General features: G+C 48.2%; 1 protein-coding gene across 2 annotated transcripts in view; it reads right to left on the bottom strand.

The window, feature by feature from the left end:
- The window catches only part of BSN (bassoon presynaptic cytomatrix protein), a 476585-nt gene that overhangs the window by 324821 nt on the left and 129966 nt on the right, over positions 1 to 21798 (bottom strand). For both annotated transcript variants that reach the window (XR_012640253.1, XM_074958365.1), the window contains exon 3: positions 16610 to 17449. Coding sequence is in view for 1 of the 2 variants with exons in the window: in XM_074958365.1 (XP_074814466.1) it covers positions 16610 to 17449 (840 nt within the window). In the remaining variant the exon portion in view is untranslated. The remainder of the gene's footprint in view (positions 1 to 16609; positions 17450 to 21798) is intronic.

Raw genomic sequence — 21798 nt, 5'->3', positions numbered from 1 at the left:
ACCATCCCCTCCTTGCCGACATGCGAAACACCATGTAGCAGGGCGGCTAGAGACGGGTAGAGTGAGAGGGGGGCTACAAAGGTACCGGTGGGCGATCGCCAAAGGGAATCAGAATGCAAAGAGCAACCCAAAGCACTCCAGGAGTCTTTCTCTGTTTCTGGGGCAGAATCCTGGAGCTGAGCGAGATGAGACAGGGATGGTGGCATTACAGAGACAGAGAGGGGACCAAGAAACGCTTCTGGTGAAGGTTTTATAGTGGCGGCATGTTTTGCAGCAGCATCAGCAAGTGCATTACCTTTTGCCACCTCGGTGTCTGCCGCTGAGTGGCCAGTACACTTAACAATCGCCAAGGCAGACGGTAGTAAAACTGCATACAGGAGGGCGGCAATGTAGGGGCCATTCTTGATAGGGGTACCAGTAGAGGTAAGAAAACCTCGAGCCTGCCAGAGGGTGCCAAAGTCATGCACAACCCCAAAGGCATACCGAGAATCAGTAAAAATAGTGGCAGAGAGCCCCTCAGCTAGAAAGCAGGCACGGGTTAGAGCAATCAGTTCAGCCACCTGGGCAGAGGTCACAGAGGGTAAGGGCGCAGCTTCTATGGTCTCAGAGAGAGAGACCACAGCGTACCCTGCAAGAAGGTGGCCTTGGTCATTTCTATAACACGACCCATCAGTGAATAATACCAGGTCAGAGTTAGGGAGAGGTACATCTGAAAGGTCGGGGCGCGGGACAGTGATAGCAGAGACAGTTGCAAGGCAGTCATGGGGTTCACCATCACTAGGTAAAGGAAGGAGGGTAGCAGGGTTTAACCGGGAGCAGCGCTTAATAGTGATATGTGAGAATCATAGAATCATAGAATCATAGAATATCAGGGTTGGAAGGGACCTCAGGAGGTCATCTAGTCCAACCCCCTGCTCAAAGCAGGACCAATCCCCAATCAAATCATCCCAGCCAAGGCTTTGTCAAGCCTGACCTTAAAAACTTCCAAGGAAGGAGATTCTACCACCTCCCTAGGTAACGCATTCCAGTGTTTCACCACCCTCCTAGTGAAAAAGTTTTTCCTAATATCCAACCTAAACCTCCCCCATTGCAACTTGAGACCATTACTCCTTGTCCTGTCCTCTTCTACCACTGAGAATAGTCTAGAACCATCCTCTCTGGAACCACCTCTCAGGTAGTTGAAAGCAGCTATCAAATCCCCCCTCATTCTTCTCTTCTGCAGACTAAACAATCCCAGTTCCCTCAGCCTCTCCTCATAAGTCACGTGTTCCAGACCCCTAATCATTTTTGTTGCCCTTTGCGGGACTCTCTCCAATTTATCCACATCCTTCTTGTAGTGTGGGGCCCAAAACTGGACACAGTACTCCAGATGAGGCCTCACCAATGTCGAATAGAGAGGAACGATCACGTCCCTCGATCTGCTCGCTATGCCCCTACTTATACATCCCAAAATGCCATTGGCCTTCTTGGCAACAAGGGCACATTGCTGACTCATATCCAGCTTCTCGTCCACTGTAACCCCTAGGTCCTTTTCCGCAGAACTGCTGCCTAGCCATTCGGTCCCTAGTCTGTAGCTGTGCATTGGGTTCTTCCGTCCTAAGTGCAGGACCCTGCACTTATCCTTATTGAACCTCATCAGGTTTCTTTTGGCCCAATCCTCCAATTTGTCTAGGTCCCTCTGTATCCTATCCCTGCCCTCCAGCTTATCTACCCCTCCTCCCAGTTTAGTATCATCCGCAAATTTGCTGAGAGTGCAATCCACACCATCCTCCAGATCATTTATGAAGATATTGAACAAAACCGGCCCCAGAACCGACCCCTGGGGCACTCCACTTGACACCGGCTGCCAACTAGACATGGAGCCATTGATCACTACCCGTTGAGCCCGACAATCTAGCCAACTTTCTACCCACCTTATAGTACATTCATTCAGCCCATACTTCTTTAACTTGCTGACAAGAATACTGTGGGAGACCGTGTCAAAAGCTTTGCTAAAGTCAAGAAACAATACATCCACTGCTTTCCCTTTATCCACAGAATCAGTAATCTCATCATAGAAGGCGATTAGATTAGTCAGGCATGACCTTCCCTTGGTGAATCCATGCTGACTGTTCCTGATCACTTTACTCTCGTCTAAGTGCTTCAGGATTGATTCCTTGAGGACCTGCTCCATGATTTTTCCGGGGACTGAGGTGAGGCTGACTGGCCTGTAGTTCCCAGGATCCTCCTTCTTCCCTTTTTTAAAGATTGGCACTACATTAGCCTTTTTCCAGTCATCCGGGACTTCCCCCGTTCGCCACGAGTTTTCAAAGATAATGGCCAATGGCTCTGCAATCACATCCGCCAATTCCTTTAGCACTCTCGGATGCAACTCGTCCGGCCCCATGGACTTGTGCACGTCCAGCTTTTCTAAATAGTCCCTAACCACCTCTTTCTCCACAGAGGGCTGGCCATCTACTCCCCATGTTGCGATGCCCAGCGCAGCAGTCTGGGAGCTATCCTTGTTAGTGAAGACAGAGGCAAAAAAAGGCTGAAAGCAGCAAAAGTTCATACCTAGTGAGGCGAGCAGAGGAGAGGTGAGCAGTGTTGTGTTGCAGAAGGAGAGTTTCCACAGAATGGGGAACCATGAGAGTGAGAGGAGAGCGGAGGACAAGGGACTCAGACATCTCGACCAGGCGCGCTGCAGCAGCTACAGCGCGTAGGCAAGGGGGTAAACCCTGGGCTACAGGGTCCAAGGTTGCAGAAAAATAAGCCACCGGGCGATTTCTGTCACTGTGCTCCTGAGTAAGAACCCTGAGGGCACAGGCAGATTGTTCGTGACAGAAAAGGGTAACAGGCTTGTCATAGTTAGGTAACCCTAAGGCAGGGGCAGAGGCTAAATTCTGCTTAAGGGAGATGAAAGCAGCATTTGATTCAAGTGGCCATGGCATGCGGTTAGGTACAGAGGATCGAGTGAGTTCTTGGAGTGGTTTAGCCAGAGAAGCATATTGTGGAATCCATTGCCTACAGAACCCTGTCATGCCTAAGAATTTTCTGACCTGGCGTGGAGAGCAAGGCTGGGGAAAGCTAAGGATGGCTTGTACCCGGGCTGGAGAGAGTGTACGGGAGCCCTGGGAGAGAAGGAAGCCTAGGTATGTGACAGAGGTTTGGCAGAGCTGCAATTTTGTGCGAGAAGCCTTATGACCCTTGTTCGCTAAAGCTGTGAGAAATGTTAGTGAATCAGTTTCTGAGGCAGACAGAGAGGGGGAGCACAGGAGTAAGTCGTCCACATATTGGATCAGTGTGGATCCCGATGGGAAAACCAGATCAGCGAGATCCCTGGCTAGGGCTTGAGAAAAATAGGATGGACTCTCTGTATACCCCTGGGGAAGGGCAGTCCATGTATATTGCTGACCCTTGTAGGAGAAGGCAAAGAGATACTGGGATTCAGAGTGAACTGGGACAGAGAAGAAAGCGGAGCACAAATCTACATCAGTAAAGTGGGTTGCATTTGGAGGAATAGACGCTAGTATTGTAGCAGGGTTAGGAACCACTGGAAAAGAAGGTATGACAATACGGTTAATAGCTCGAAGGTCTTGAACAAATTGCCACGATTTGCCATCAGCCTTTTGAACTGGGAGGATAGGGGTGTTACAGGGGCTAGAACATGGGACAATAATTCCTTGTTCTTTTAATGCAGATATAACTGGAGCAATCCCAGCCTCTGCCTCAGGATTCAAAGGATACTGAGACAGGCGAGGCAGAGGTTTGGAATTGTCTACAGTAATCCGAACTGGGTCAGTATTTAATCGGCCCACTTCAGATGGGTGAGATGGCCATAGGGAGGAAGGAACCTGAGAGATTAGGTGCTCTAGGGACAGAGTTAAGGGACAGCAAGGGACCGGAGTGGAGAGGGAAGTTTCAGACAGCAGGGAGGCTACAGAATCACATAAGGAAGACTGAGGGATTTGCAGATAGACACCATCTGGGGAGCAGTAAATAGAACAGCCAAGTTTGCATAGCAAGTCACGTCCCAGAAGGTTTGCAGGGGTGGAATCAGAGAGGAGGAATGCATGCTCCTCAGAGAGGGGACCGACCTGAACAGACAAAGGTTTTGAGAGGGGAAAAGAGGTAGGGATCCCTGTAATGCCAACAACAGACACAGATTTTCCAGATCGGGGAACCTCAGGCAAGTCAGTGGTGCAGATTGTAGAAAGAGAAGCTCCAGTATCAACAAGGAAAGGGAGAGAGAGATCATTTACAGTCAGGACACATTCTCCAGTAGGGGACAGAGGTAATAAGGGAGCTAAAACTTTGTGAGGTTCCCCAGCATCCCGTCATTGTTGGGGTGAAAAATAGGGTTGGGGATCAGCTGGAGGAACCAGCGGGGGGTTCACTTGATTTCCCATATAATTATTACGTCGTCTTGGACACTCTTTTTTCCAGTGTCCAGGCTGTTCACAGTAGTTACAAACCCCAGTTAATCCAGCCCCCCGCCCCCTTCCGCAACCCCGTCCCTGTCCCCGGTGTGGTCTGCTTAGTCCTGAATAATGCTGTATCTGCAGAGCCATTAACTTTTGGGAGGACTGTTCCTCCTTTCCTTTTAAAGTGCGGTGGCAATGCTCTGGTACTGCCAGCAATTTGTCCATGGTTTCAGTCTCCCATCCCACATTTATTCGTTTTAACATGCTGCCTGTGGCAGGGAGAAGACCATCAACAAATGCATGTGCCAAGGCCCCCTGCCCATTTATATCGGGCTCTTGTATTCCTGAATACAAGGAAAATATCAGTTAGCCGGGACCTATAGTCGCCTGGGCTTTCTCCTTGCCCTTGCTTACAGCAACGTATTGCTGTCCAGTTTGTTTTAGGAGACCACACTTTGGGAATGGCTTGATGCAGGCGCTTCCAAAGAGCCATACACCGGTCTCTGTATGCCGAATCTGGGCCAGTACTTTTTATGGTTGAGTGGCGTGCCTCAGCTGGCCAGTCTGCGGCAGCCAACCATTTTTCATAATAACTGGAAGGAGCTAACAATTTACACAGTTGGAGGAGATCTGTCTCAGAGGGTTCATAGGTTTCACAGATTAACAGAAACTCCTCAGCAAATTTGACAGAGTTTTCCTGTGGTTTGGGAAAACTTTTAACTATAGATAAAAGTTCCGTACGAGTCCAGGGCTTATAGTCCCATATGGACTCACTTTCTCCCATCTTAAGGACTCATAAGGGTGCCACAACAGTTTGATCAGAGTCTCTCATTAACCTCCTATCAGGTTCTCTTTTCCAAGAAGAGATGTCAAGAGAATCTTTGCAGTCTGCTTTGGATTTCTTCTTCATAATATTCTGCAGAGCTGCGAGGCCAATGAGGGTATCTTCTTCACTTTCATTATCTGTAGTCACTGAAGATTTTTCCTTTTCTGATTTCTTATTTACGCCGAGTATGGTGGGGGTCGGGTTTGATCTGGATCATTGCACAGGACTGGGCAAAGGGCAGCGCTCGGACTAGTGGTGGGAGAGACTGCATCCAATTGAACTGTTAGTTTTTTGATAGAATTTTTAAGAGAGGTGAGTTTTGACTCAGTCCATCTATGATTTGCCTCTTCCCACCACTGCATGAAGCAGTCTACTTCTCCTCTCTCCAATTTGGTTTTTGGGAGGACGAGTTTGCTTTTTAAAGCGTCCACTCGATCCTTGTCCCAAGAACCTAACAGTGGCCACTGTAATTTGGGGTTCTCTAGAGCTAATTTGGACCATTTTTCAAGAAACCTACAAGAGTCCGGACCCCTCCTAAAATACATAAAATAAGCTGGAGTTCCCTTAGGGAACTGTTCTACCTTAGACTTCTGATTACCCATCCAGGAGGACTTCACACAGCACTCACACAAGAAGGAAATTCGGGCTCAGCAGAGCGGTACCTGGTGCAACACACAGAAAGGAGCCCACAGGCTACTGCCTCAACTGCCCTTGCTTTCACACCAGGGGTTATACCCAAGGCGTGGTGCAGCTGAAGCTGTGCAGATTCCACTTATTCAGACCGTGGGGACGGGGACCCCTTGGTCAGCCAGTCTCCAGACAGAGATGGCTCCCAGATTCACACACACACCACGGGGAAGACGGATAGACACAAAGACAAGACAGTCCTCAAACCGGTTAAAGCACAAAAATAATAATTACCTGAGACGTCTGATTCCAGAAGCTGGATCCAAAGACCCCTACCCGAACAGAGTGGGAACCAACAAGTTCAATGGCGTAGACTGCGCTGCTGCTGTGTACCTTTCTGTCTTGTGGAGGATCGCTTGGATTAAGCGTCCAGGCGCCGGCTGCCACGATCGTCCTACAAGGCAGTCAGGGATCACACAGCCTCAGTGAAGCTGCTTGCCATCTCGGTGGAACCTCTAAATTGTCAAAGTTTGACTCAGACTCACAATTTATCAGACCACTCTGTTTTATTAGCAAAGCTGCTCTGTTAATACATTTAGAAGTGACCCCCCGAGTGGGGCTTGTGTCTCTTAATTTATACAGTTTTTTGGAGAACAAGTTACAGAGAAGTTACAGACAAAAGAAGAAAAAGATTTTAGTCACCACCCTTTGAGATCCCTGAGACCAGTCACGTATCTTCAATTACCTGCCACCCTTAACAATCTCCTTTAACAGCTTCCAGTTAACTTAACTAATTGCCCTTCACACCTTCCATTCTGATGCCTGCTTCTTAAACGTGCTGGCTCTATCTTAATTGCTTCTCCATTCAAAAGCTAACTGTCCCTACGTGTGCTCCCTCAGACACTTTGTAACATGTTTTGGCATGCCCTCTCATATACAATGTATCCAGCATGTCCCCTTATACAACGTTATACTTATACAATATTATACTTCCACAGCTTCATTCAGCTTGTGCTGGGTAGCGGCCTTCCCTAAGCCACTGTGAGGGATCCCTGAGTAACTGCCATACCCTGCCCACAGCAGCTGTGCTATTCCAAGCTCAAAAGCCCTGTACAGAAGTCAAGATCCAAGGAGGAAATCTAGGCAGGAGGGGATGAGACTTTAATCCTGTTACCTGATTGCCACCTCATTTAAAAACCACTGGATCCCTAAACTGTATCCTTATAGGAACCACAAAGTTCTCATACCCCAGGGCTAAGAATCTCCCACCCCGCACATCCTGGGGATGGACAGAAAACACAAAAAGGCCCATATGAACTCAGATCCCTACAAAAAAAGAAATGTCATTGGCTCTCTCATCCCACTGATTCCAATAAACATAAGGTGTGTACAGAAGTCAGATAACACAGATTAATTCAGCCTGCATGGACCAAATCCTGACCCAGCCAAGGGCCACGTAGGCCTCTTATTCCTGTGCATGGTAGCTCTATGGTGCACATGCTCAGTCACGCCTTACTGTACCCATGGAAGCCCAGAAGAGGGCCAACTAGAGAGAGGCACGGTTTGCCCTATTTCTGGCCCTACACAGCTCCTCAGGTTTGGCAGAGTTCTGTATATTTATGATTTTGACAGATAACATCAGTGTTTATTTTTAAACATTTTGTCAATTTTTAATTAATTGACATTTTCACAGTTGCTCAAAATTATGGGTTTTAAGCACATTTTTCTATTTTTGTATATATAATTTTCATGGTTGAAGAAATTATGGGGGATGTCAAACAATAATTATTTAATGACAATAGACACAGATACAAAAAGTTCAAGCTTTATAGCCAAACACAAATTGCCGGCATCATGTCAAATTATGCAAAATAAATATCCTTAAACCAAACTGTAATAAGATCTCAAGCAGCATTTTTCTTATTTTGCCTATCTGTTAATTTCAATTATTATTAATGGAAATATTTTGTCCTCGGTTTGTGGGTGTACAATGAAATCCACATTGAACAGGTTTACCAATAAAAATCAAATCATTCTAAGCCTACAGATTCTAGGCAAGGGTGTCTACTACACATGGGACTCAGTAACCTTGGTGGAGATATCTGTGAGGAGAGGAAGAGACCAGCCCCTTGGCAGCAGTGTCAGCTACACTGTTTAGCTTCAGGCTAGTTATTGCCCCAGTTTCCCCCAAGTTCCAGGAGCTCATCACCAATCCACCCCTCCTCCCTGCCCATGTGGGATGATGGCCTGGCTCCCCAGCCCATGAGGGACTCTCTGTCATACCCAAAGTCTTTCAGGCCCTTCTTCCAGGGCACTATTTTATTAATTCAAACAAGAACTTGCAAAGTAACAAACTCACAACCACAGTAGGCTGCTGGGGCCCAGAAGCCTTTCACTCTGCTCCATGGCTAGTCACAGGAGCCAATCTCCCTCCTGTAGCTCCCTTCCAAGTGTGCTCTCTCAGCCCTTTATAGGAACCACTGACCCCTTCCCAGCTGGCAGAGGTGGTGCTAGCCTATTGGGGACCCTAAGCAGGAATATTGTTCCCCCCCCAATAATACGCTAATAGGGGGCCCCCTTGAGCTGCTCAGGGCCCTAAACCATTGCTTAGCTTGCTTATGCCTAGTGCTGACTCTGCCAGCTGGGTCTGAGAAATGAACAGGGCTGGCTGGCTGCCTGAACTGGGAAGGGGCAGGCCACCTGATTACACCTTCAGCTATGACTGACCTGTAGGGAAGGAGGTTCTACTGCATCCTTCTCCTCACCCTGGAAATGGGGGATTCCTTCATTAGACTGGACCCGTACTCTGCCTAGCTGGCTGCTCCAAATGGAGCTGGCACTGGCCTCAGCAGGGAGCTGCTTTCCCCTCTCCTCTCACGGGCTGCTCCACTCTTACTGGGCTGGGAGATCCCACCCCTGCAGCTGAAATGTCACTCCTCAGTGACACAACTCAACACGGTGGGGGTGGGGTGGGGGGGGGGAGCGGGGGAATGGATGAGGAGTCATTTTGTCTCTATGGCTCTGTCTTGTCAGCAGCTCTGCACTCCTGCTGTAAAGGGTCTCCACTAGCAGGATCTGAAGAGTTGGTGGTAGCTGTGGAGCGCAGCTTAGTGACAGTGCTCTGGCTGGGCTCTGAGCCAGGGCTGGGATTTGGCCCCATTGCCTTAGCCTCCAGAGGCAGGTTCTCTTAGGCAGTACCTCCCAGCAAGGACAGGGTAGTCTGGAGGCTTGTACTAATAGGGATATTGATAAGGGTGGGGAAAGGGAGCCATGGTAAGTGAAATCTACATAGCACTGTCACCAGTGAACAGCATTAAGGAATGATTCCAACTATATCAACATCTGATGGAGACTCTCCACCTCACAGTGCAGCTATCACTTTCCTTTACACCAGTGACAGTAGCAGGTAACTTGTAGACTGGAGTTCAATGTCTCTTCTAGATGGACTTTGGCATTGCCTCTGGTTAGGACCCTATTTGTCACATCCAGTTCCCATCCTCATGTACCTTCGACTTCGAGGATGTAGCAAATTCCCTTCATTTCAGTTTGTATTTTCTTTTGGCTGTTTTTGGCAGTGATTGTTGCATGGCAATGCCTCTTGGAATCTTCTGCTTCACAAAGCTTCATGTCATTTTGATCAATCAACCTTCATGATTTTGATCTTGTGCCTAAATTGTTGAAAATCTGTCACGTACTGTATACTCAACCAACCAGAATGCAAAAATATAACATCCATTAGGAGTTCTGTATTCATTATCCTTTAACAGTCTGAAATGGCCTCTTCTTCCTTCACAGATTAGCTCCCTGGCATATTCAGAGGCCCATCTGCTGACCTCAGTGTCTAAAATAAGTTTTCACTGCTGTTAGCACTGCAGAGCCAGCCCAGCTCAAAAAGAGAAAGCTGCAGTCCAATACTAAGATCCCTGGCAAACCCAGAGCAGCTCTAGGAGAGGGAGATGCAACCTAGTCCCAAGCCCCCAGCAGAGTCAGCTTGGGGAAAGGGACCAGGAGCCTGTTTCTGAGCCCCTTGCAGAGCCAGCCTGGCTCACAGAGAGACCTCACTTACTGGTGCTCTATAACATGGGATTAAAAATAATGCTTGATGCTTACACTGCACTACAGATCACCACAAAGTGCTCTGCAAAACCAGGTATGCATGAGCAGCCCCTTCTACTGGTGGCATAGCTACGCTATGGAGAGTTGAAGAAATTTGCCTGAGAACATGGAGGTCTAGTGGAGAAAACACAGCTTTAGCATATCAGATAGTTGGGAGCATTCCGCTCCCACTTTTACTACAAATGTCCTATGTGATGCTGGGCAAGCAACTTAATTTGTACTTTCCCAGCCAGTACAGGATTCATAGAATATTAGGGTTGGAAGAGACCTCAGGAGGTCATCTAGTCCAATCCCCTGCTCAAACAAGGACCAACACCAACTAAATCATCCCAGCCAGGGCTTTGTCATGCCGGGCCTTAAAAACCTCTAAGGAGGGAGATTCCACCACCTCCCTAGATAACCCATTCCAGTGCTTCACCACCCTCCTAATATCCATCCTAGACCTCCCCTACTGCAACTTGAGACCTTTGCTTCTTGTTCTGTCTTGTTCACCCCCACATAACCTCCAGTGCTTTGAGCCAAGCAACGGAGCTCCTGTTACTTCCTTTGGCAGACTTCAGCACTAGGGAATGTTTTTACTGCCTTTGCTCACTCTCATCCAGGTTCTCCTAGTTCTAACCCTTTAGAGCAGCCTCAGAAAATCGGCTCTCCCTCCTTGCTATTTATGCAGCACTCTACATTTCCTCAGTACCATACACAGAGGTACTCTCTCCTCTCATCTGCAGTCAATGGGAACTGCAGATAACAGGAATCGTTGAAAATTAGGACCCACTGGCCATATTCATCCCTGGTGTAACTCCACTGGCTCCAGTGGGATTACATCAGTGATGAATTTGGCCTAAGAAGTCTAAAGCTGGGTACACAAGAACTGGGGCAGCCCCAGTCAGTGGGCACCTTTGAAAATGTGGGACTTGATCTCTGTGCCTGAGTTACTCCATCTGAAACTGGAGGTGATCCCAGGTGACCTATGTGACGTTATCTGATTAAAATATGACTACGTAGAATCTACACTGTTATATAATTGCAACAAAACTTGTACAAAATATGTCAAATAAGGCGTCAATGGGAAAGTTATGGTTTGCTGAATATGATTATCCTATTTGTATGCATGCATCATTATGAATTTATGAATATTAACTGTGTACCTGTATTTCAAATGTTTGCTCCTGTGATAACATACACAAGATATTTAGCCTGAACATTGTGAAGGAACTATTCAAGTTGAACGGCCCATCAAGGAACACTTAACTCACAATGGACCATGGAAGACGCCTATCCACACCTGATGGACATTCATGTGAACCTTCTAACTAGAGCAGGGGTGGGCAAACTTTTTGGCTCAAGGGCCACATCTGGGAATAGAAATTGTATGGCAGACCATGAATGCTCACAAAGTTGGGGTGCAGGAGGGTGTGAGGGCTCTGGTTGGGGGTGCGGGCTCTGGGGTGGGGCCAGAAATGAGGAGTCCAGGGTGCGGGAGGGGGCTTCAGGCTGGGCCAGGGGAGTGAGAAGGGGTGCAGGCTCTGGCTGGGGATGCGGGCTCTGGGGATGCAGATTTTGGGGTGTAGGAGGGTGCTCTGAGCTGGGACCAAGGGGTTCGGAGGGCAGGAGAGGGATCAGGGCTGGGACAGGGGGTTGGGGCGTGGGGAGAGGCTCAGGGGTGCAGGCTCCAGGGGGCACTTACCTAAAGCGGCTCCCAGAAGCAACAGCATGTCCCTTCTCTGGCTCCTATGTGGAGGCGCGGCCAGGTGTTTCCTGGCCAATGGGAGCTGTGGGGGCGGCGCTTGGGGCCGGGGCAGTATGCAGAGTGGCTGCCGGAGGTGAAGCAGGCCCATGCCACTGCTTCCGGGAGCCGCATGGAGCAGCCCCCGACCCTGCGTCACGACTGAACTGCCAGAGTGCTGGAGCAGGGCAAGCCCCAGACCCCGCTCCTCAGCGAGAGCTTGAGGGCTGGCTTAAAACAGCTGGTGGGCTGGATGTGGCCCGCGGGCCGTAGTTTGCCCACCCCTGAACTAGAGTATGGGTAATGGCCCCTGCTATGACTCAGCAAATCATGCAAGGGCATGTGACAAGACCATGTGACACTAAACTCTATCTTGTTACCTCTTTTTCCACAAGCGGTGCGGAGGGCTTTGAATAAAACAATGGGTTTCCCTCCACATGGCAGAAGGTATAAAAGGCCCTGGAAACATCTCCATTTTGCCTCTTTCCTGCTCAAAACTTTGGACTATGAACTTATACCAATGGAAGCATTCTAACCAAGGGACTAAGGATCTTCCAAGTCATTTGGAAGCAACCAGACTCTTAACAAGCCAGCAGTTTATTTCATCACTGCATTAAGCCTGATCCAAGAACCTTGCAATTATTGTATGCATTTGATTTCTTTAACCAATTTAAATTCCCACCTTTCTTTCTTTTTATAAATAAATCTTTATATATTAGATACTAAAGGGTTCACAACAGCGTGATTATTGGGTAAGATCTGAGTTATATATTGACCTGGGTATGTGGCTGGACCTTTGGAATCAAAAGGACTCTTTGGTTGATGAAATTGGTTTTAAATAACCACCCATCAAGTCTAGTGTCTGGGTGTTGAATCCAGGACTGGAATACCTAAGGAGACTCCATTTGTTGTTAGCCAATGTGGTGAGACAGAAGTTTACTTTTGCTGCTGGATTGGTACATCTTATGGAAGAATAACCACCAGTTGTGGCGTGTGTCTGCCCTATTTCTCACCAGCTTGTCCTGAATTCAGTATCCTCAGTTGTGATCCACTGAGGCACAGTGACAACCTATATCAAAGCATTGGTGCCAGGCCTCACTAACTGAGGTTTGTGATGTACAAAGTATTATCAGTGGAAACAGAACTCTTAGTCCTGAGCTGAATTCCATGAGCAAAGGGGGCAAGTTGGTGAGATGAGGAGGAGGGCAAGGTGGTTAATCCCTTTTCTCAGTTTCTGGATTTCCTGAAAATAGGCCAGATATGAAAGCATTCCTGGCTGGTGTGGAGCATTACAATGCACACTGAATGACATACACCACTCATCATTCCTTAGGGGAACACATGTGCTGGGGCTCACCCCAGTGCATAATTCACAAACCTTTAAAGTTGTGTTAATTTAAACCCATTTTCATTGAGGACTATTGTTAGATACTCATTCCAACATTCAAACCTCATAAGAACAGCCAGGCTGGATCAGACCAATGGTCCAACTAGCCTACTATCCAGTCTGCCGGCTGTGGCCAGTGCCAGATGTGTCAGACGGAATGAACAGAACTGGTAATCATCAAATGATCACTCCCATCGTCCACTGGCAATCAGAGGCTAGGAACACCTAGAGCATGGACATGTATCCCTGCCCATCCTGGCTAACAGCCATTGATGGACCTATCCTCCTTGAACTTATCTAGTTATTTTTTGAACCCATTGTAGTTTTGTCCTTCACAACATCCCCTGGTAACAAGCTCCACAGATTGACTGTGTGTAGTGTGAAGAAATACTTCCTTTTGCTTGTTTTAAACTTGCTGCCTATTAATTTCATAGGATGACCCCTGGTTCTTGTGTTATGTGAAGGATTAAATAACACTTCCTTATTCACTTTCTCCACACCATTCATGATTTTATAGACCTCTATCATATCACCCTTAGTTGTCTCTTTTCTACGATGAACAGTCCCAATCTTTTTAATCTCTCCTCATATGGAAACTGTTCCATACCCTTAGTTAATTTTGACAGGTTTCAGAGTAGCAGCCGTCTTAGTCTGTATCCGCAAAAAGAAAAGGAGTACTTGTGGCACCTTAGAGACTAACAAATTTATCTGAGCATAAGCTTTCATGAGCTATAGCTACCTTCATCGGATGAAGTGAGCTGTAGCTCACAAAAGCTTATGCTCAAATAAATTTGTTAGTCTCTGAGGTGCCACAAGTACTCCTTTTCTTTTAGTTAATTTTGTTGCTCTTTTCTGTATCTTTTCCAATTCCAATATATCTTTTTTGAGATGGGGTGACCAGAACGCCCCACAGTATTCAATGTGTGGGCATACCGTGGATTTATATAGAGGCATTAAGATATTTACTGTCTTATTAGTAAGGTTAAGATTTTGTCACGGATGTTTTTAGTAAAAGTCAGGGACAGGTCACGGGCAATAAAGAAAAATTCATGGAAGCCCATGACCTGTCCCTGACTTTTACTAATATCCATGACAAAATAGGGAGCTCAGCTGTGGGGTCCCCACACTGCCTGCAGTGGCTGGGCACCTGCAGGGCCCTGCTGTGAGCTCTTGGGACCCCAACCTCCTCTGGGGGGCTCAGAGCTCCAGGGTTCCCCACAGCCTGCGGTGGCTCGGAGCACCCAGGGGCCCTGGGTGGCCAGGAGCTGTGAGGTACCTCCACTGCCTGAGGTGGCCGGGAGCTGTAGGGTACCCCTGCCGTGGCTCAGAGCTCCGAGGGGCCCTGGGTAGCCGAGAGCTGCGGGGTACCCCCACCAGTCATGGTGGCTCGAAGCTCCCGGGGGCTCCAGGTGGCTGGGAACTGCAGGGTAACTCTGCCACGCGCAGTGGCTTGGTGCTCCGGAGTTCCCCTACGCCCGCGGCAGCCAGGAGCTGGGGGATACCACTGCCGCCCACAACAGCTCAGAGCTATGGGGGGCCCCCACTGCCTGCAGGGGTTGAAAGCTGCGAGGTGCTCTCCAGCCTGTGGCAGCTAGGAGCTCGGGGGTACCCCTGCCGCCCACAGTAGCTCAGAGCTGTGGAGGGGGGGGCCCACTGCCCGCAGTGGCCAAGAGCTGCGGGGTACCCCCACCGCCTGCGGCGGCTCGGAGATCCAGGAGGCCCCCGCCGCTGGAGGTGGCTGTGGCAGCCTGCTGCTTCCAGCCGCCACAGGGGGACCCTGCAGCTCCCAGCCACCGCAGGCTGAAGTCACGGAGGTCTCTGGAAATCATGGATTCCGTGACCTCTGTGATAAAATCGCAAGCTTACTCATAATGGAATTGGGCCAGGATAGCAGGGTTACCATCAGTACTCTTTGGGCAAAGTGCATGGGAACGTTAAATGACTTTGGTTTAATATCCCATCCAAATGACAGACACTCCAGCAGCACAACACCAAGTAAGAGCATTGCTCTACTACTAACTCAGAGGGGAGTGTGGCACCTACTGAATCAGCAGCACCACTTCCTGTGGCACGAGCAATAGGAAAACCTGGGACCTGAACAATAAGGACCCATATTCACTACAGGAATAAGCAGGAACAACTCCACTGGAGACAATGGAATTGCACTGCTTGATACCAATGGTGAAAATTGACTCCAAATTGCTGTTTTTATGCCAGTATTCTGAATTTAAAAAAAAAACAAACATCGGGCATAGAATCATAGAATCATAGAATTCCCGAACTATACATTGTACTTAAGCAGAACTGGTTACAAATAGGATGTTTTTCAGTGTTTTCTCATTAGATGTCTTTAAAATCCTGAAAAACAACTGATTTAATATCATACAGCAACAGACAAGGGTATAATAGTCAATCCCCCAATCTAACTCTAACCCAAACACCAGAGTCAAAGTTCAACCACCTATAGGAGCCAAGCTTTCAATCACCTTGGACAGCCACCTGGTCTTTATAGTGACCAGGAAACCCTGAGCAGGCCCAGGAAATTTGAGATCCACATGGATGTTAAAGTCAACGAACGCTACCAGCCTCTCTGTCTGTGAGGCGATTTGTGCAGGGAATAATGCAGTGCAACATGGTGAACCATATACCAGCAATGGTACTCCATACCATCTTTATCCTACATACCCAATGGATGCACTCTATCAGAGCTAGTTTGGGAGCAAGATGTCTCTTACATTTTATATTGGACATAAACAGCACAGCCACATCATCTCCCCAACAATCCCCCTTTACATCACACTGTACCTAGTTCCCAGATGGAACCAACTGCACCAAAACCAGTCCTGCAGCATTATGCAGCCAAAGTAAGGAGCCTCATCCCTTATCAAGTCATGGATGATTACTGACTTATTCACCACCAGTCTTCCATTGAACAGCATGACCCCAAAGCTGGGATCCACTTCCAGTACCCTATTGTCCTGAGAAATAACAGGCTGTACAAATGTCCTGCTACAGGCCCCTGCCTAACATAAAATCTTCCTTCACATTGCTTCCTCCTGCCCATAACCATAGGGCCTGAGGACTCCAAGCCCTTGCAGCAGGCAGCAGCCACATTCTATACTCTTGGATACCCAAAGATGCCATTAAAGGGCTGCAACCAAACAAGGATGCGCCAAGCAAACTGCAAAGGCCATCTTCAGCAACTCTACCCTGCCACCCCAAATCAAATATGGTAAAATCCCAACACAACCAAGATCCAAACACATGGCCCAAGTACACATCTAGGGCTTGTCTACACAATGGGGTAATGCACCACAGTGGTGTGATTCATTTCCAAAGCCCCCTAACTTGTTGCAAATTAATTGGCCTTTAGAGAGGGACTTTGTCAAGGCTTTTTAAGAAGTCTATTAAAACCTGAAAGAAAAATGCACTGACTTTTCCCATGTTATTAATATCCAAATCTCAGAACAGAATCAGGATTCCCAGTGAACTGATAGATGGTCAAGCCCAGTGTGCAGCCTCCTTACCTCCACAAGATGAGGTGTTGGGTTGAATCCACACATGAGGCAGACCTGCTGTTTACAGGTCGTACAGGTATTATAGTTGGATGGTTCCCCGGAGCCCACATTGATCTCTGATTTGCAGAGGGGGCACAAGACTCTTTCCTTCGGCACTTCCTTTGGCTTGATGACTTGTTCTACTTTTCCTTGCTTTGTAGCTGGGGTAGTCCCAGCCCTACTCTGTGCTCCAGATGTAGCACTTGAGGCTCTGAGTCCAGCTTCTTTGCTGGCATCACTGAAGACAATTTTTGGAGGCACTTTGCCAGGGGACTGCTGACTTTGCAGGGTGGCCTCTGGCTGGACAGACATGAGTGTGCTTGCCTGGGTCAAAAGAGAAGCCCCAAACCCGAAGAGCTTTTCTGTGAGGCCCTCTTGGAGTTGCTCTTGTGCTGCAGCACTGTGGGGGGGTGCTGAAGTCTTTGCTGGGGAGTCTCCCACAGTCTGTCTCTGGTCACAGGCAGAAGGCTTTGCTTGATGCTGAGGGGAAGACCTCACCACTTCCTGAGGTGCAGCAGGTTTTGGCTGGCCTTGGCTGTGTTGTTCCCTCTGTGCTGTAGCTTGGGGTGATTTTGGTGACTCTGATTGCAGAACACCAGCACCCTGCCTAATGCCCGGCTGCACAGTTCCTGGTGGTTTCTCCTGTCCTGTCATTCCCAGGGGTGGAGGCTGGGGATGTTTGGCTGGGGAGTGGGATGGAGAAAGTGAAGGGGAATGTAGCTGCTGCTGGCTTTTGGAGCGAGGTGCGGTGGTCATGTCCATTCCCAAAGCTCTCTGCATCTGGCAATTCAAACATAACCATTCTTTCACCTACAAGACAAAAAAGATAATGCAGTGAGTGATGGATACTGACCATGATCAAGGACAGGATCCACACAGCCAATGGCAAAACAAGCAGTTTTCTGTACCTGTCTACCAGCCTCCCAGCTTACTGTTCAGGCTCTGCTAACTCTAGGAACATAAGTAAGGCCCTATCAAAACCTCTCTATGCAGAGAAACATTTTGCTATTAGATAAGCACGAGCAGAGGGCTCCTTCAGGTACAGTTCTACTGTACCCCACCTGTGGCGAGAGACATGTGCGGAGAAGTGCACTGTACTAGTATGTCCAATACCTTACAGCAGTGGTTCTCAACCTTTTTGGACTCAGGACCCATTTATAAATGTTTATGGCCTGTCACAATGCAGTAAATGATTTGGGAGTGGAGGCCCTGGGGTGGGTTTGGTTGGCTCCTGCCCCCTGGGGAAGTAGGATCCTGTCCAGCACTCACCCCACAGTGGCAGCTCCTGCAGCTCTTGTTCTGTGGGGCTGGCTGGGCTTGGCTCTCCACTTTGGGCATTGCAACTTCCGGGGTTGCAGTGCCTAGAGCCATAACCAGGGTGGAGCGAGCAAGGCAGCCGCCCAGGGTGAAAAGCTGCAGGGACAGAAAAATGGAGCCATGGGGGGGGGTCACCTGCCTCCCCAGATTTCTGCCTTCAATTTAGCAGAGGTTTCTGAACTGCGGGGGGGCACATCCCAGTTTGAAAACCATCACCTCCTGCCAGAAGCCGGCTGATCGGAAGGCGGTGGGAGCCACTCGGCTCACTTGGGCCCCTAGCTCTCTGCCCAGCAGCCCTCCCTGCTCTGCTCCCTGAGCCAAGCCACCTCTGCACAGCCGGGCACTACCCAGGCAGCAGCAAGCGAGTGCCTCAGGAAGCATCTCATGGCAGGCAGGCTACGCGGGCAGAGACTGGCTTCAGGGGGTGGCACCAGCTGGTGCTGGGCTCCTTTGGGGGCAGAGGCAAGAGTAAGTCAGGGGCACAGCTCAGAGATATGCTGACTGCTCTGCCTGGGGAGCTTCATCTCTCCCGGGCAGGCAAACTGTTGACCATGAAAGCAAAAGGCTAGTTTTCACTCCCCAAAGCAGGATTTACTGGATGGAAATGAAAAGTATAAAATGCCTTGGCTAAGTGGCGATAAATGAAAAACTTCCCCCTTGAGAGACATTCCCTGTATCACACTAATGTCTGCATTAAGTTAATTAAAGAAGCTGTGAGACTTTCGATTCTAAGAATCCCCAGGACGCCCATGCAGCTGTACAAATATTAATATATAACACTGTTTGCAGGATAATCAGCTCTGCATACATAGTGCTTCTCTAAAAAAAGAAAAGGAGTACTTGTGGCACCTTAGAGACTAACAAATTTATTTGAGCATAAGCTTTCGTGAGCTAGGGCCCTAAAAAGGAAAACACCATTCACAAATGAGACCTGCCTAAGCCATAAAAGTCCTGGACTGTTAACTGGAAACTGAGATCGCTGCTGACCTGACCTTCAGGACACAGGATGTGCCCAGCACTTCTACCCACTGAACCATGAGGTGGCACACTGTACCTCTGCTCGTACGGAGGGCATGTAGAGCTTGCTTGGCCTAGCTAGAGTGGGTGCAGCTGACGCCAGTCGGCAAGAGATTCAGAACCAAGGTACAAGGTACAAATTAGTACCCCACTCACATAGCTTCACCTTCTACATGGGCGAGCCATGCACTTAGCCACGAGGGACAGACACCAACAGCAATCCTAGCTGGATGTACCAGAGCTAAATATGGCAAGGCAGTACCCACAGCATAGTTAAGTTATAACTGTATTTTTCCTCCTCCTAATATGCTCAGAAAAAAAAATGATTACTAGGTCCAAATATTCCTATTCATGTAAATGACAAGACTTTTTAAAATTCTGCTCTCAGCCTTAGTGATATGTAGTAGTAAGTTTCACAGGCTAATTATGTGGTGCGTAAAGAAGTATTTCCTTTTGATCCGTGTTAAATCTGTTGCCTTTTCATTTCATTGAGTGACCCATTGTTCTTGTATTGTAAGAGAGTAAACTGGACTGCCTCACACCACTATTTCTCATAACCATTAATCCATATACCACCTAGCATTTTAGTTGCCTTTCTCTGGACCTTTTCCCCCATTATCTACTTTTTAAATCGGTTTCCCAAGTTTGAACCTAGAGAGGGTGTACAATTGATTTACAGAACTGTATTATAATATTTCAGTTATATTCTCTATTGCTGTCTAATACAGACTAACATTATGGGAGCTTTCTAACCCACTGCTGCACACTGAGCAGAGGTGTTTACAGAGTTGTCTGTAGAGATGCATGGATCTTTTTTCAGTTAGTGTGTGGGGAATCCTCAGTGTGTACGGGGAATCCTGATTTTTCTTGCACTTACGTACATGTCTTTTCAACTGCTTAACCCCTCGGTTGTTTAGGCCTGTAACACAGTGCCTGGAGGCAGGGCTGGCATTAGACTCACTAGGGCCAGGGCAGAAAATAGGGAGTTGCCCCCCACGGCAGGCATGTGTGACGATCTCTGGGGGCAGAGCCAGTGCTGGGTGCAGAGGCTTTGACACTGACCCTCAGGCCGGGAGGCCCACTAAGGTGAGTCAGGAGGTAGAGGTGGCGCTCCTACCCCGATCCCCACTGCCCAGGGCTGAAGAATGTAACTTAGCTTCGCAGGGCCTTGGCAATTGCCCTGCTTGCCACCCTCTAACACCAGCCCTGCCTGGAGGGCCAGGCAGCGTAGTGGTTGGTACACCCGACCTCCGGCCCCTTGCTTCCCGAGTCAAGGTGCCTCAGTCTTTTAGGCAATGGGGTGTGTGAACCTGGGCCCTCCCTCTCCGTTAGGTCCAGCCCAATGTCTTGAGTGTCAACCCCTGACCAGGGGGACCCCGAGCAGGGATTCTAAATCCACTGCCCTGGGCTACTTCCTACCACCATCCCTTCGGTTTGGGGCATGGCCCTGTGACGTTATTGACATGACCCATGACCGTATAGATCATTGTTGCAACCAAGGTCATATAGTGGCACCAAATCTTGTACAAAGGAGGTCACGTAAGGTGTCCATGAAAAGGTTATGATTTATTGGTTATGATTATGCTATCTGTATGCATGTATCATTTTTGTATTTAAAGTTGTAAGTATTGGCTCTATACTGTCTGTATTTCAAACTTGTGCTATGCTTCTGGGTGACACCCCAGACAATTTGGCGTCAGCACTGCCTAGCCTGCTTGATGGCCCATTAAGGACCATCAGCTATACAACTGACCCATTGAGAAAAGGCAGATACACCTTGTGACTCAGCAAGGCATGCAGGGACATGCCTATGGACAGAACTCTAAGGTTTTTCCATGCCATGTGCTGGGTGGCTTGTGGTTGGAACAAAGAAAGCACAAGACACATGGCAAAAGGATTATAAAAGGCAGCAGCAGCAGCAGCAGCATCTCCATTTGGTCTTCAATCCTGCTTCTTATTTCTGGAGGAACCTTGCTACAAACTGAAGCTCTGAATCAAGGACTGAATGACCCATCCCAGCTGTGGATGTACTCCAGAGACTTGATTTGAACCTGCAGTTTATTCTATCACTGCTACAAGCCTGAACCAAGAACTTTGCCATTACTGTATGTAATTGATTCCATTTAACCAATTCTAACTCTCATCTATATTTCTTTCTTTTAATGAATAAACCTTTAGATTTTAGATTCTAAAGGATTGGCAACAGCATGATTTCTGGGTAAGATCTGATTTGTAAATTGACCTGGGTCTGGGGCTTGGTCCTTTGGGATCGGGAGAACCTTTTTTCTTTTACTGGGGTATTGGTTTTCATAACCATTCATCCCCATAATGAGTGGCACTGGTGGTGATACTGGAAAACTGGAGTGGCAAAGGGAATTAATTGCTTGTATGACTTATGGTTAGCCAGTGGGGTGAGACCAAAGTTCTCTCTGTTTGACTAGTTTGGTGTGCAAGAGACCCCAGCTTTGGGCTGTGACTGCCCTGCTTGAAGCAATTTGTCCAGAATTGATACTCTCAGTTGTGTCCCACCAGAGGCAGCATTGCTACAGTGGCGTAGTCGTGCTAGGATCCACAGAACCAGGTCAATTAAGCTTTGGATCAGAACCCCATGCTATCCAAATTTGAATTTTGGTATTGAGAATTTGGTTGGTTAAAGAGCAGTGACCATGAGCCAGAAAGCATCAGCAGAAGCAATGAAACTGCAAGCCCTGAGAGACAGCCTGCAATTTGAATGTAATCAAAAACTGGCAGAAATTCGAATGAGAGAGAAGCAAACCTTGGCCCAACTGGAAAAGAAAGCTAAGGAAAGGGCTGCTGAAAAACAA

Source organism: Natator depressus, chromosome 7 (genome assembly GCF_965152275.1).
Source record: "Natator depressus isolate rNatDep1 chromosome 7, rNatDep2.hap1, whole genome shotgun sequence".
Classification (NCBI taxonomy): Eukaryota; Metazoa; Chordata; order Testudines; family Cheloniidae; genus Natator; species Natator depressus.
Note: the sequence above shows the minus strand (reverse complement) of the source record. Positions and strands in the feature narration are given on the sequence as shown.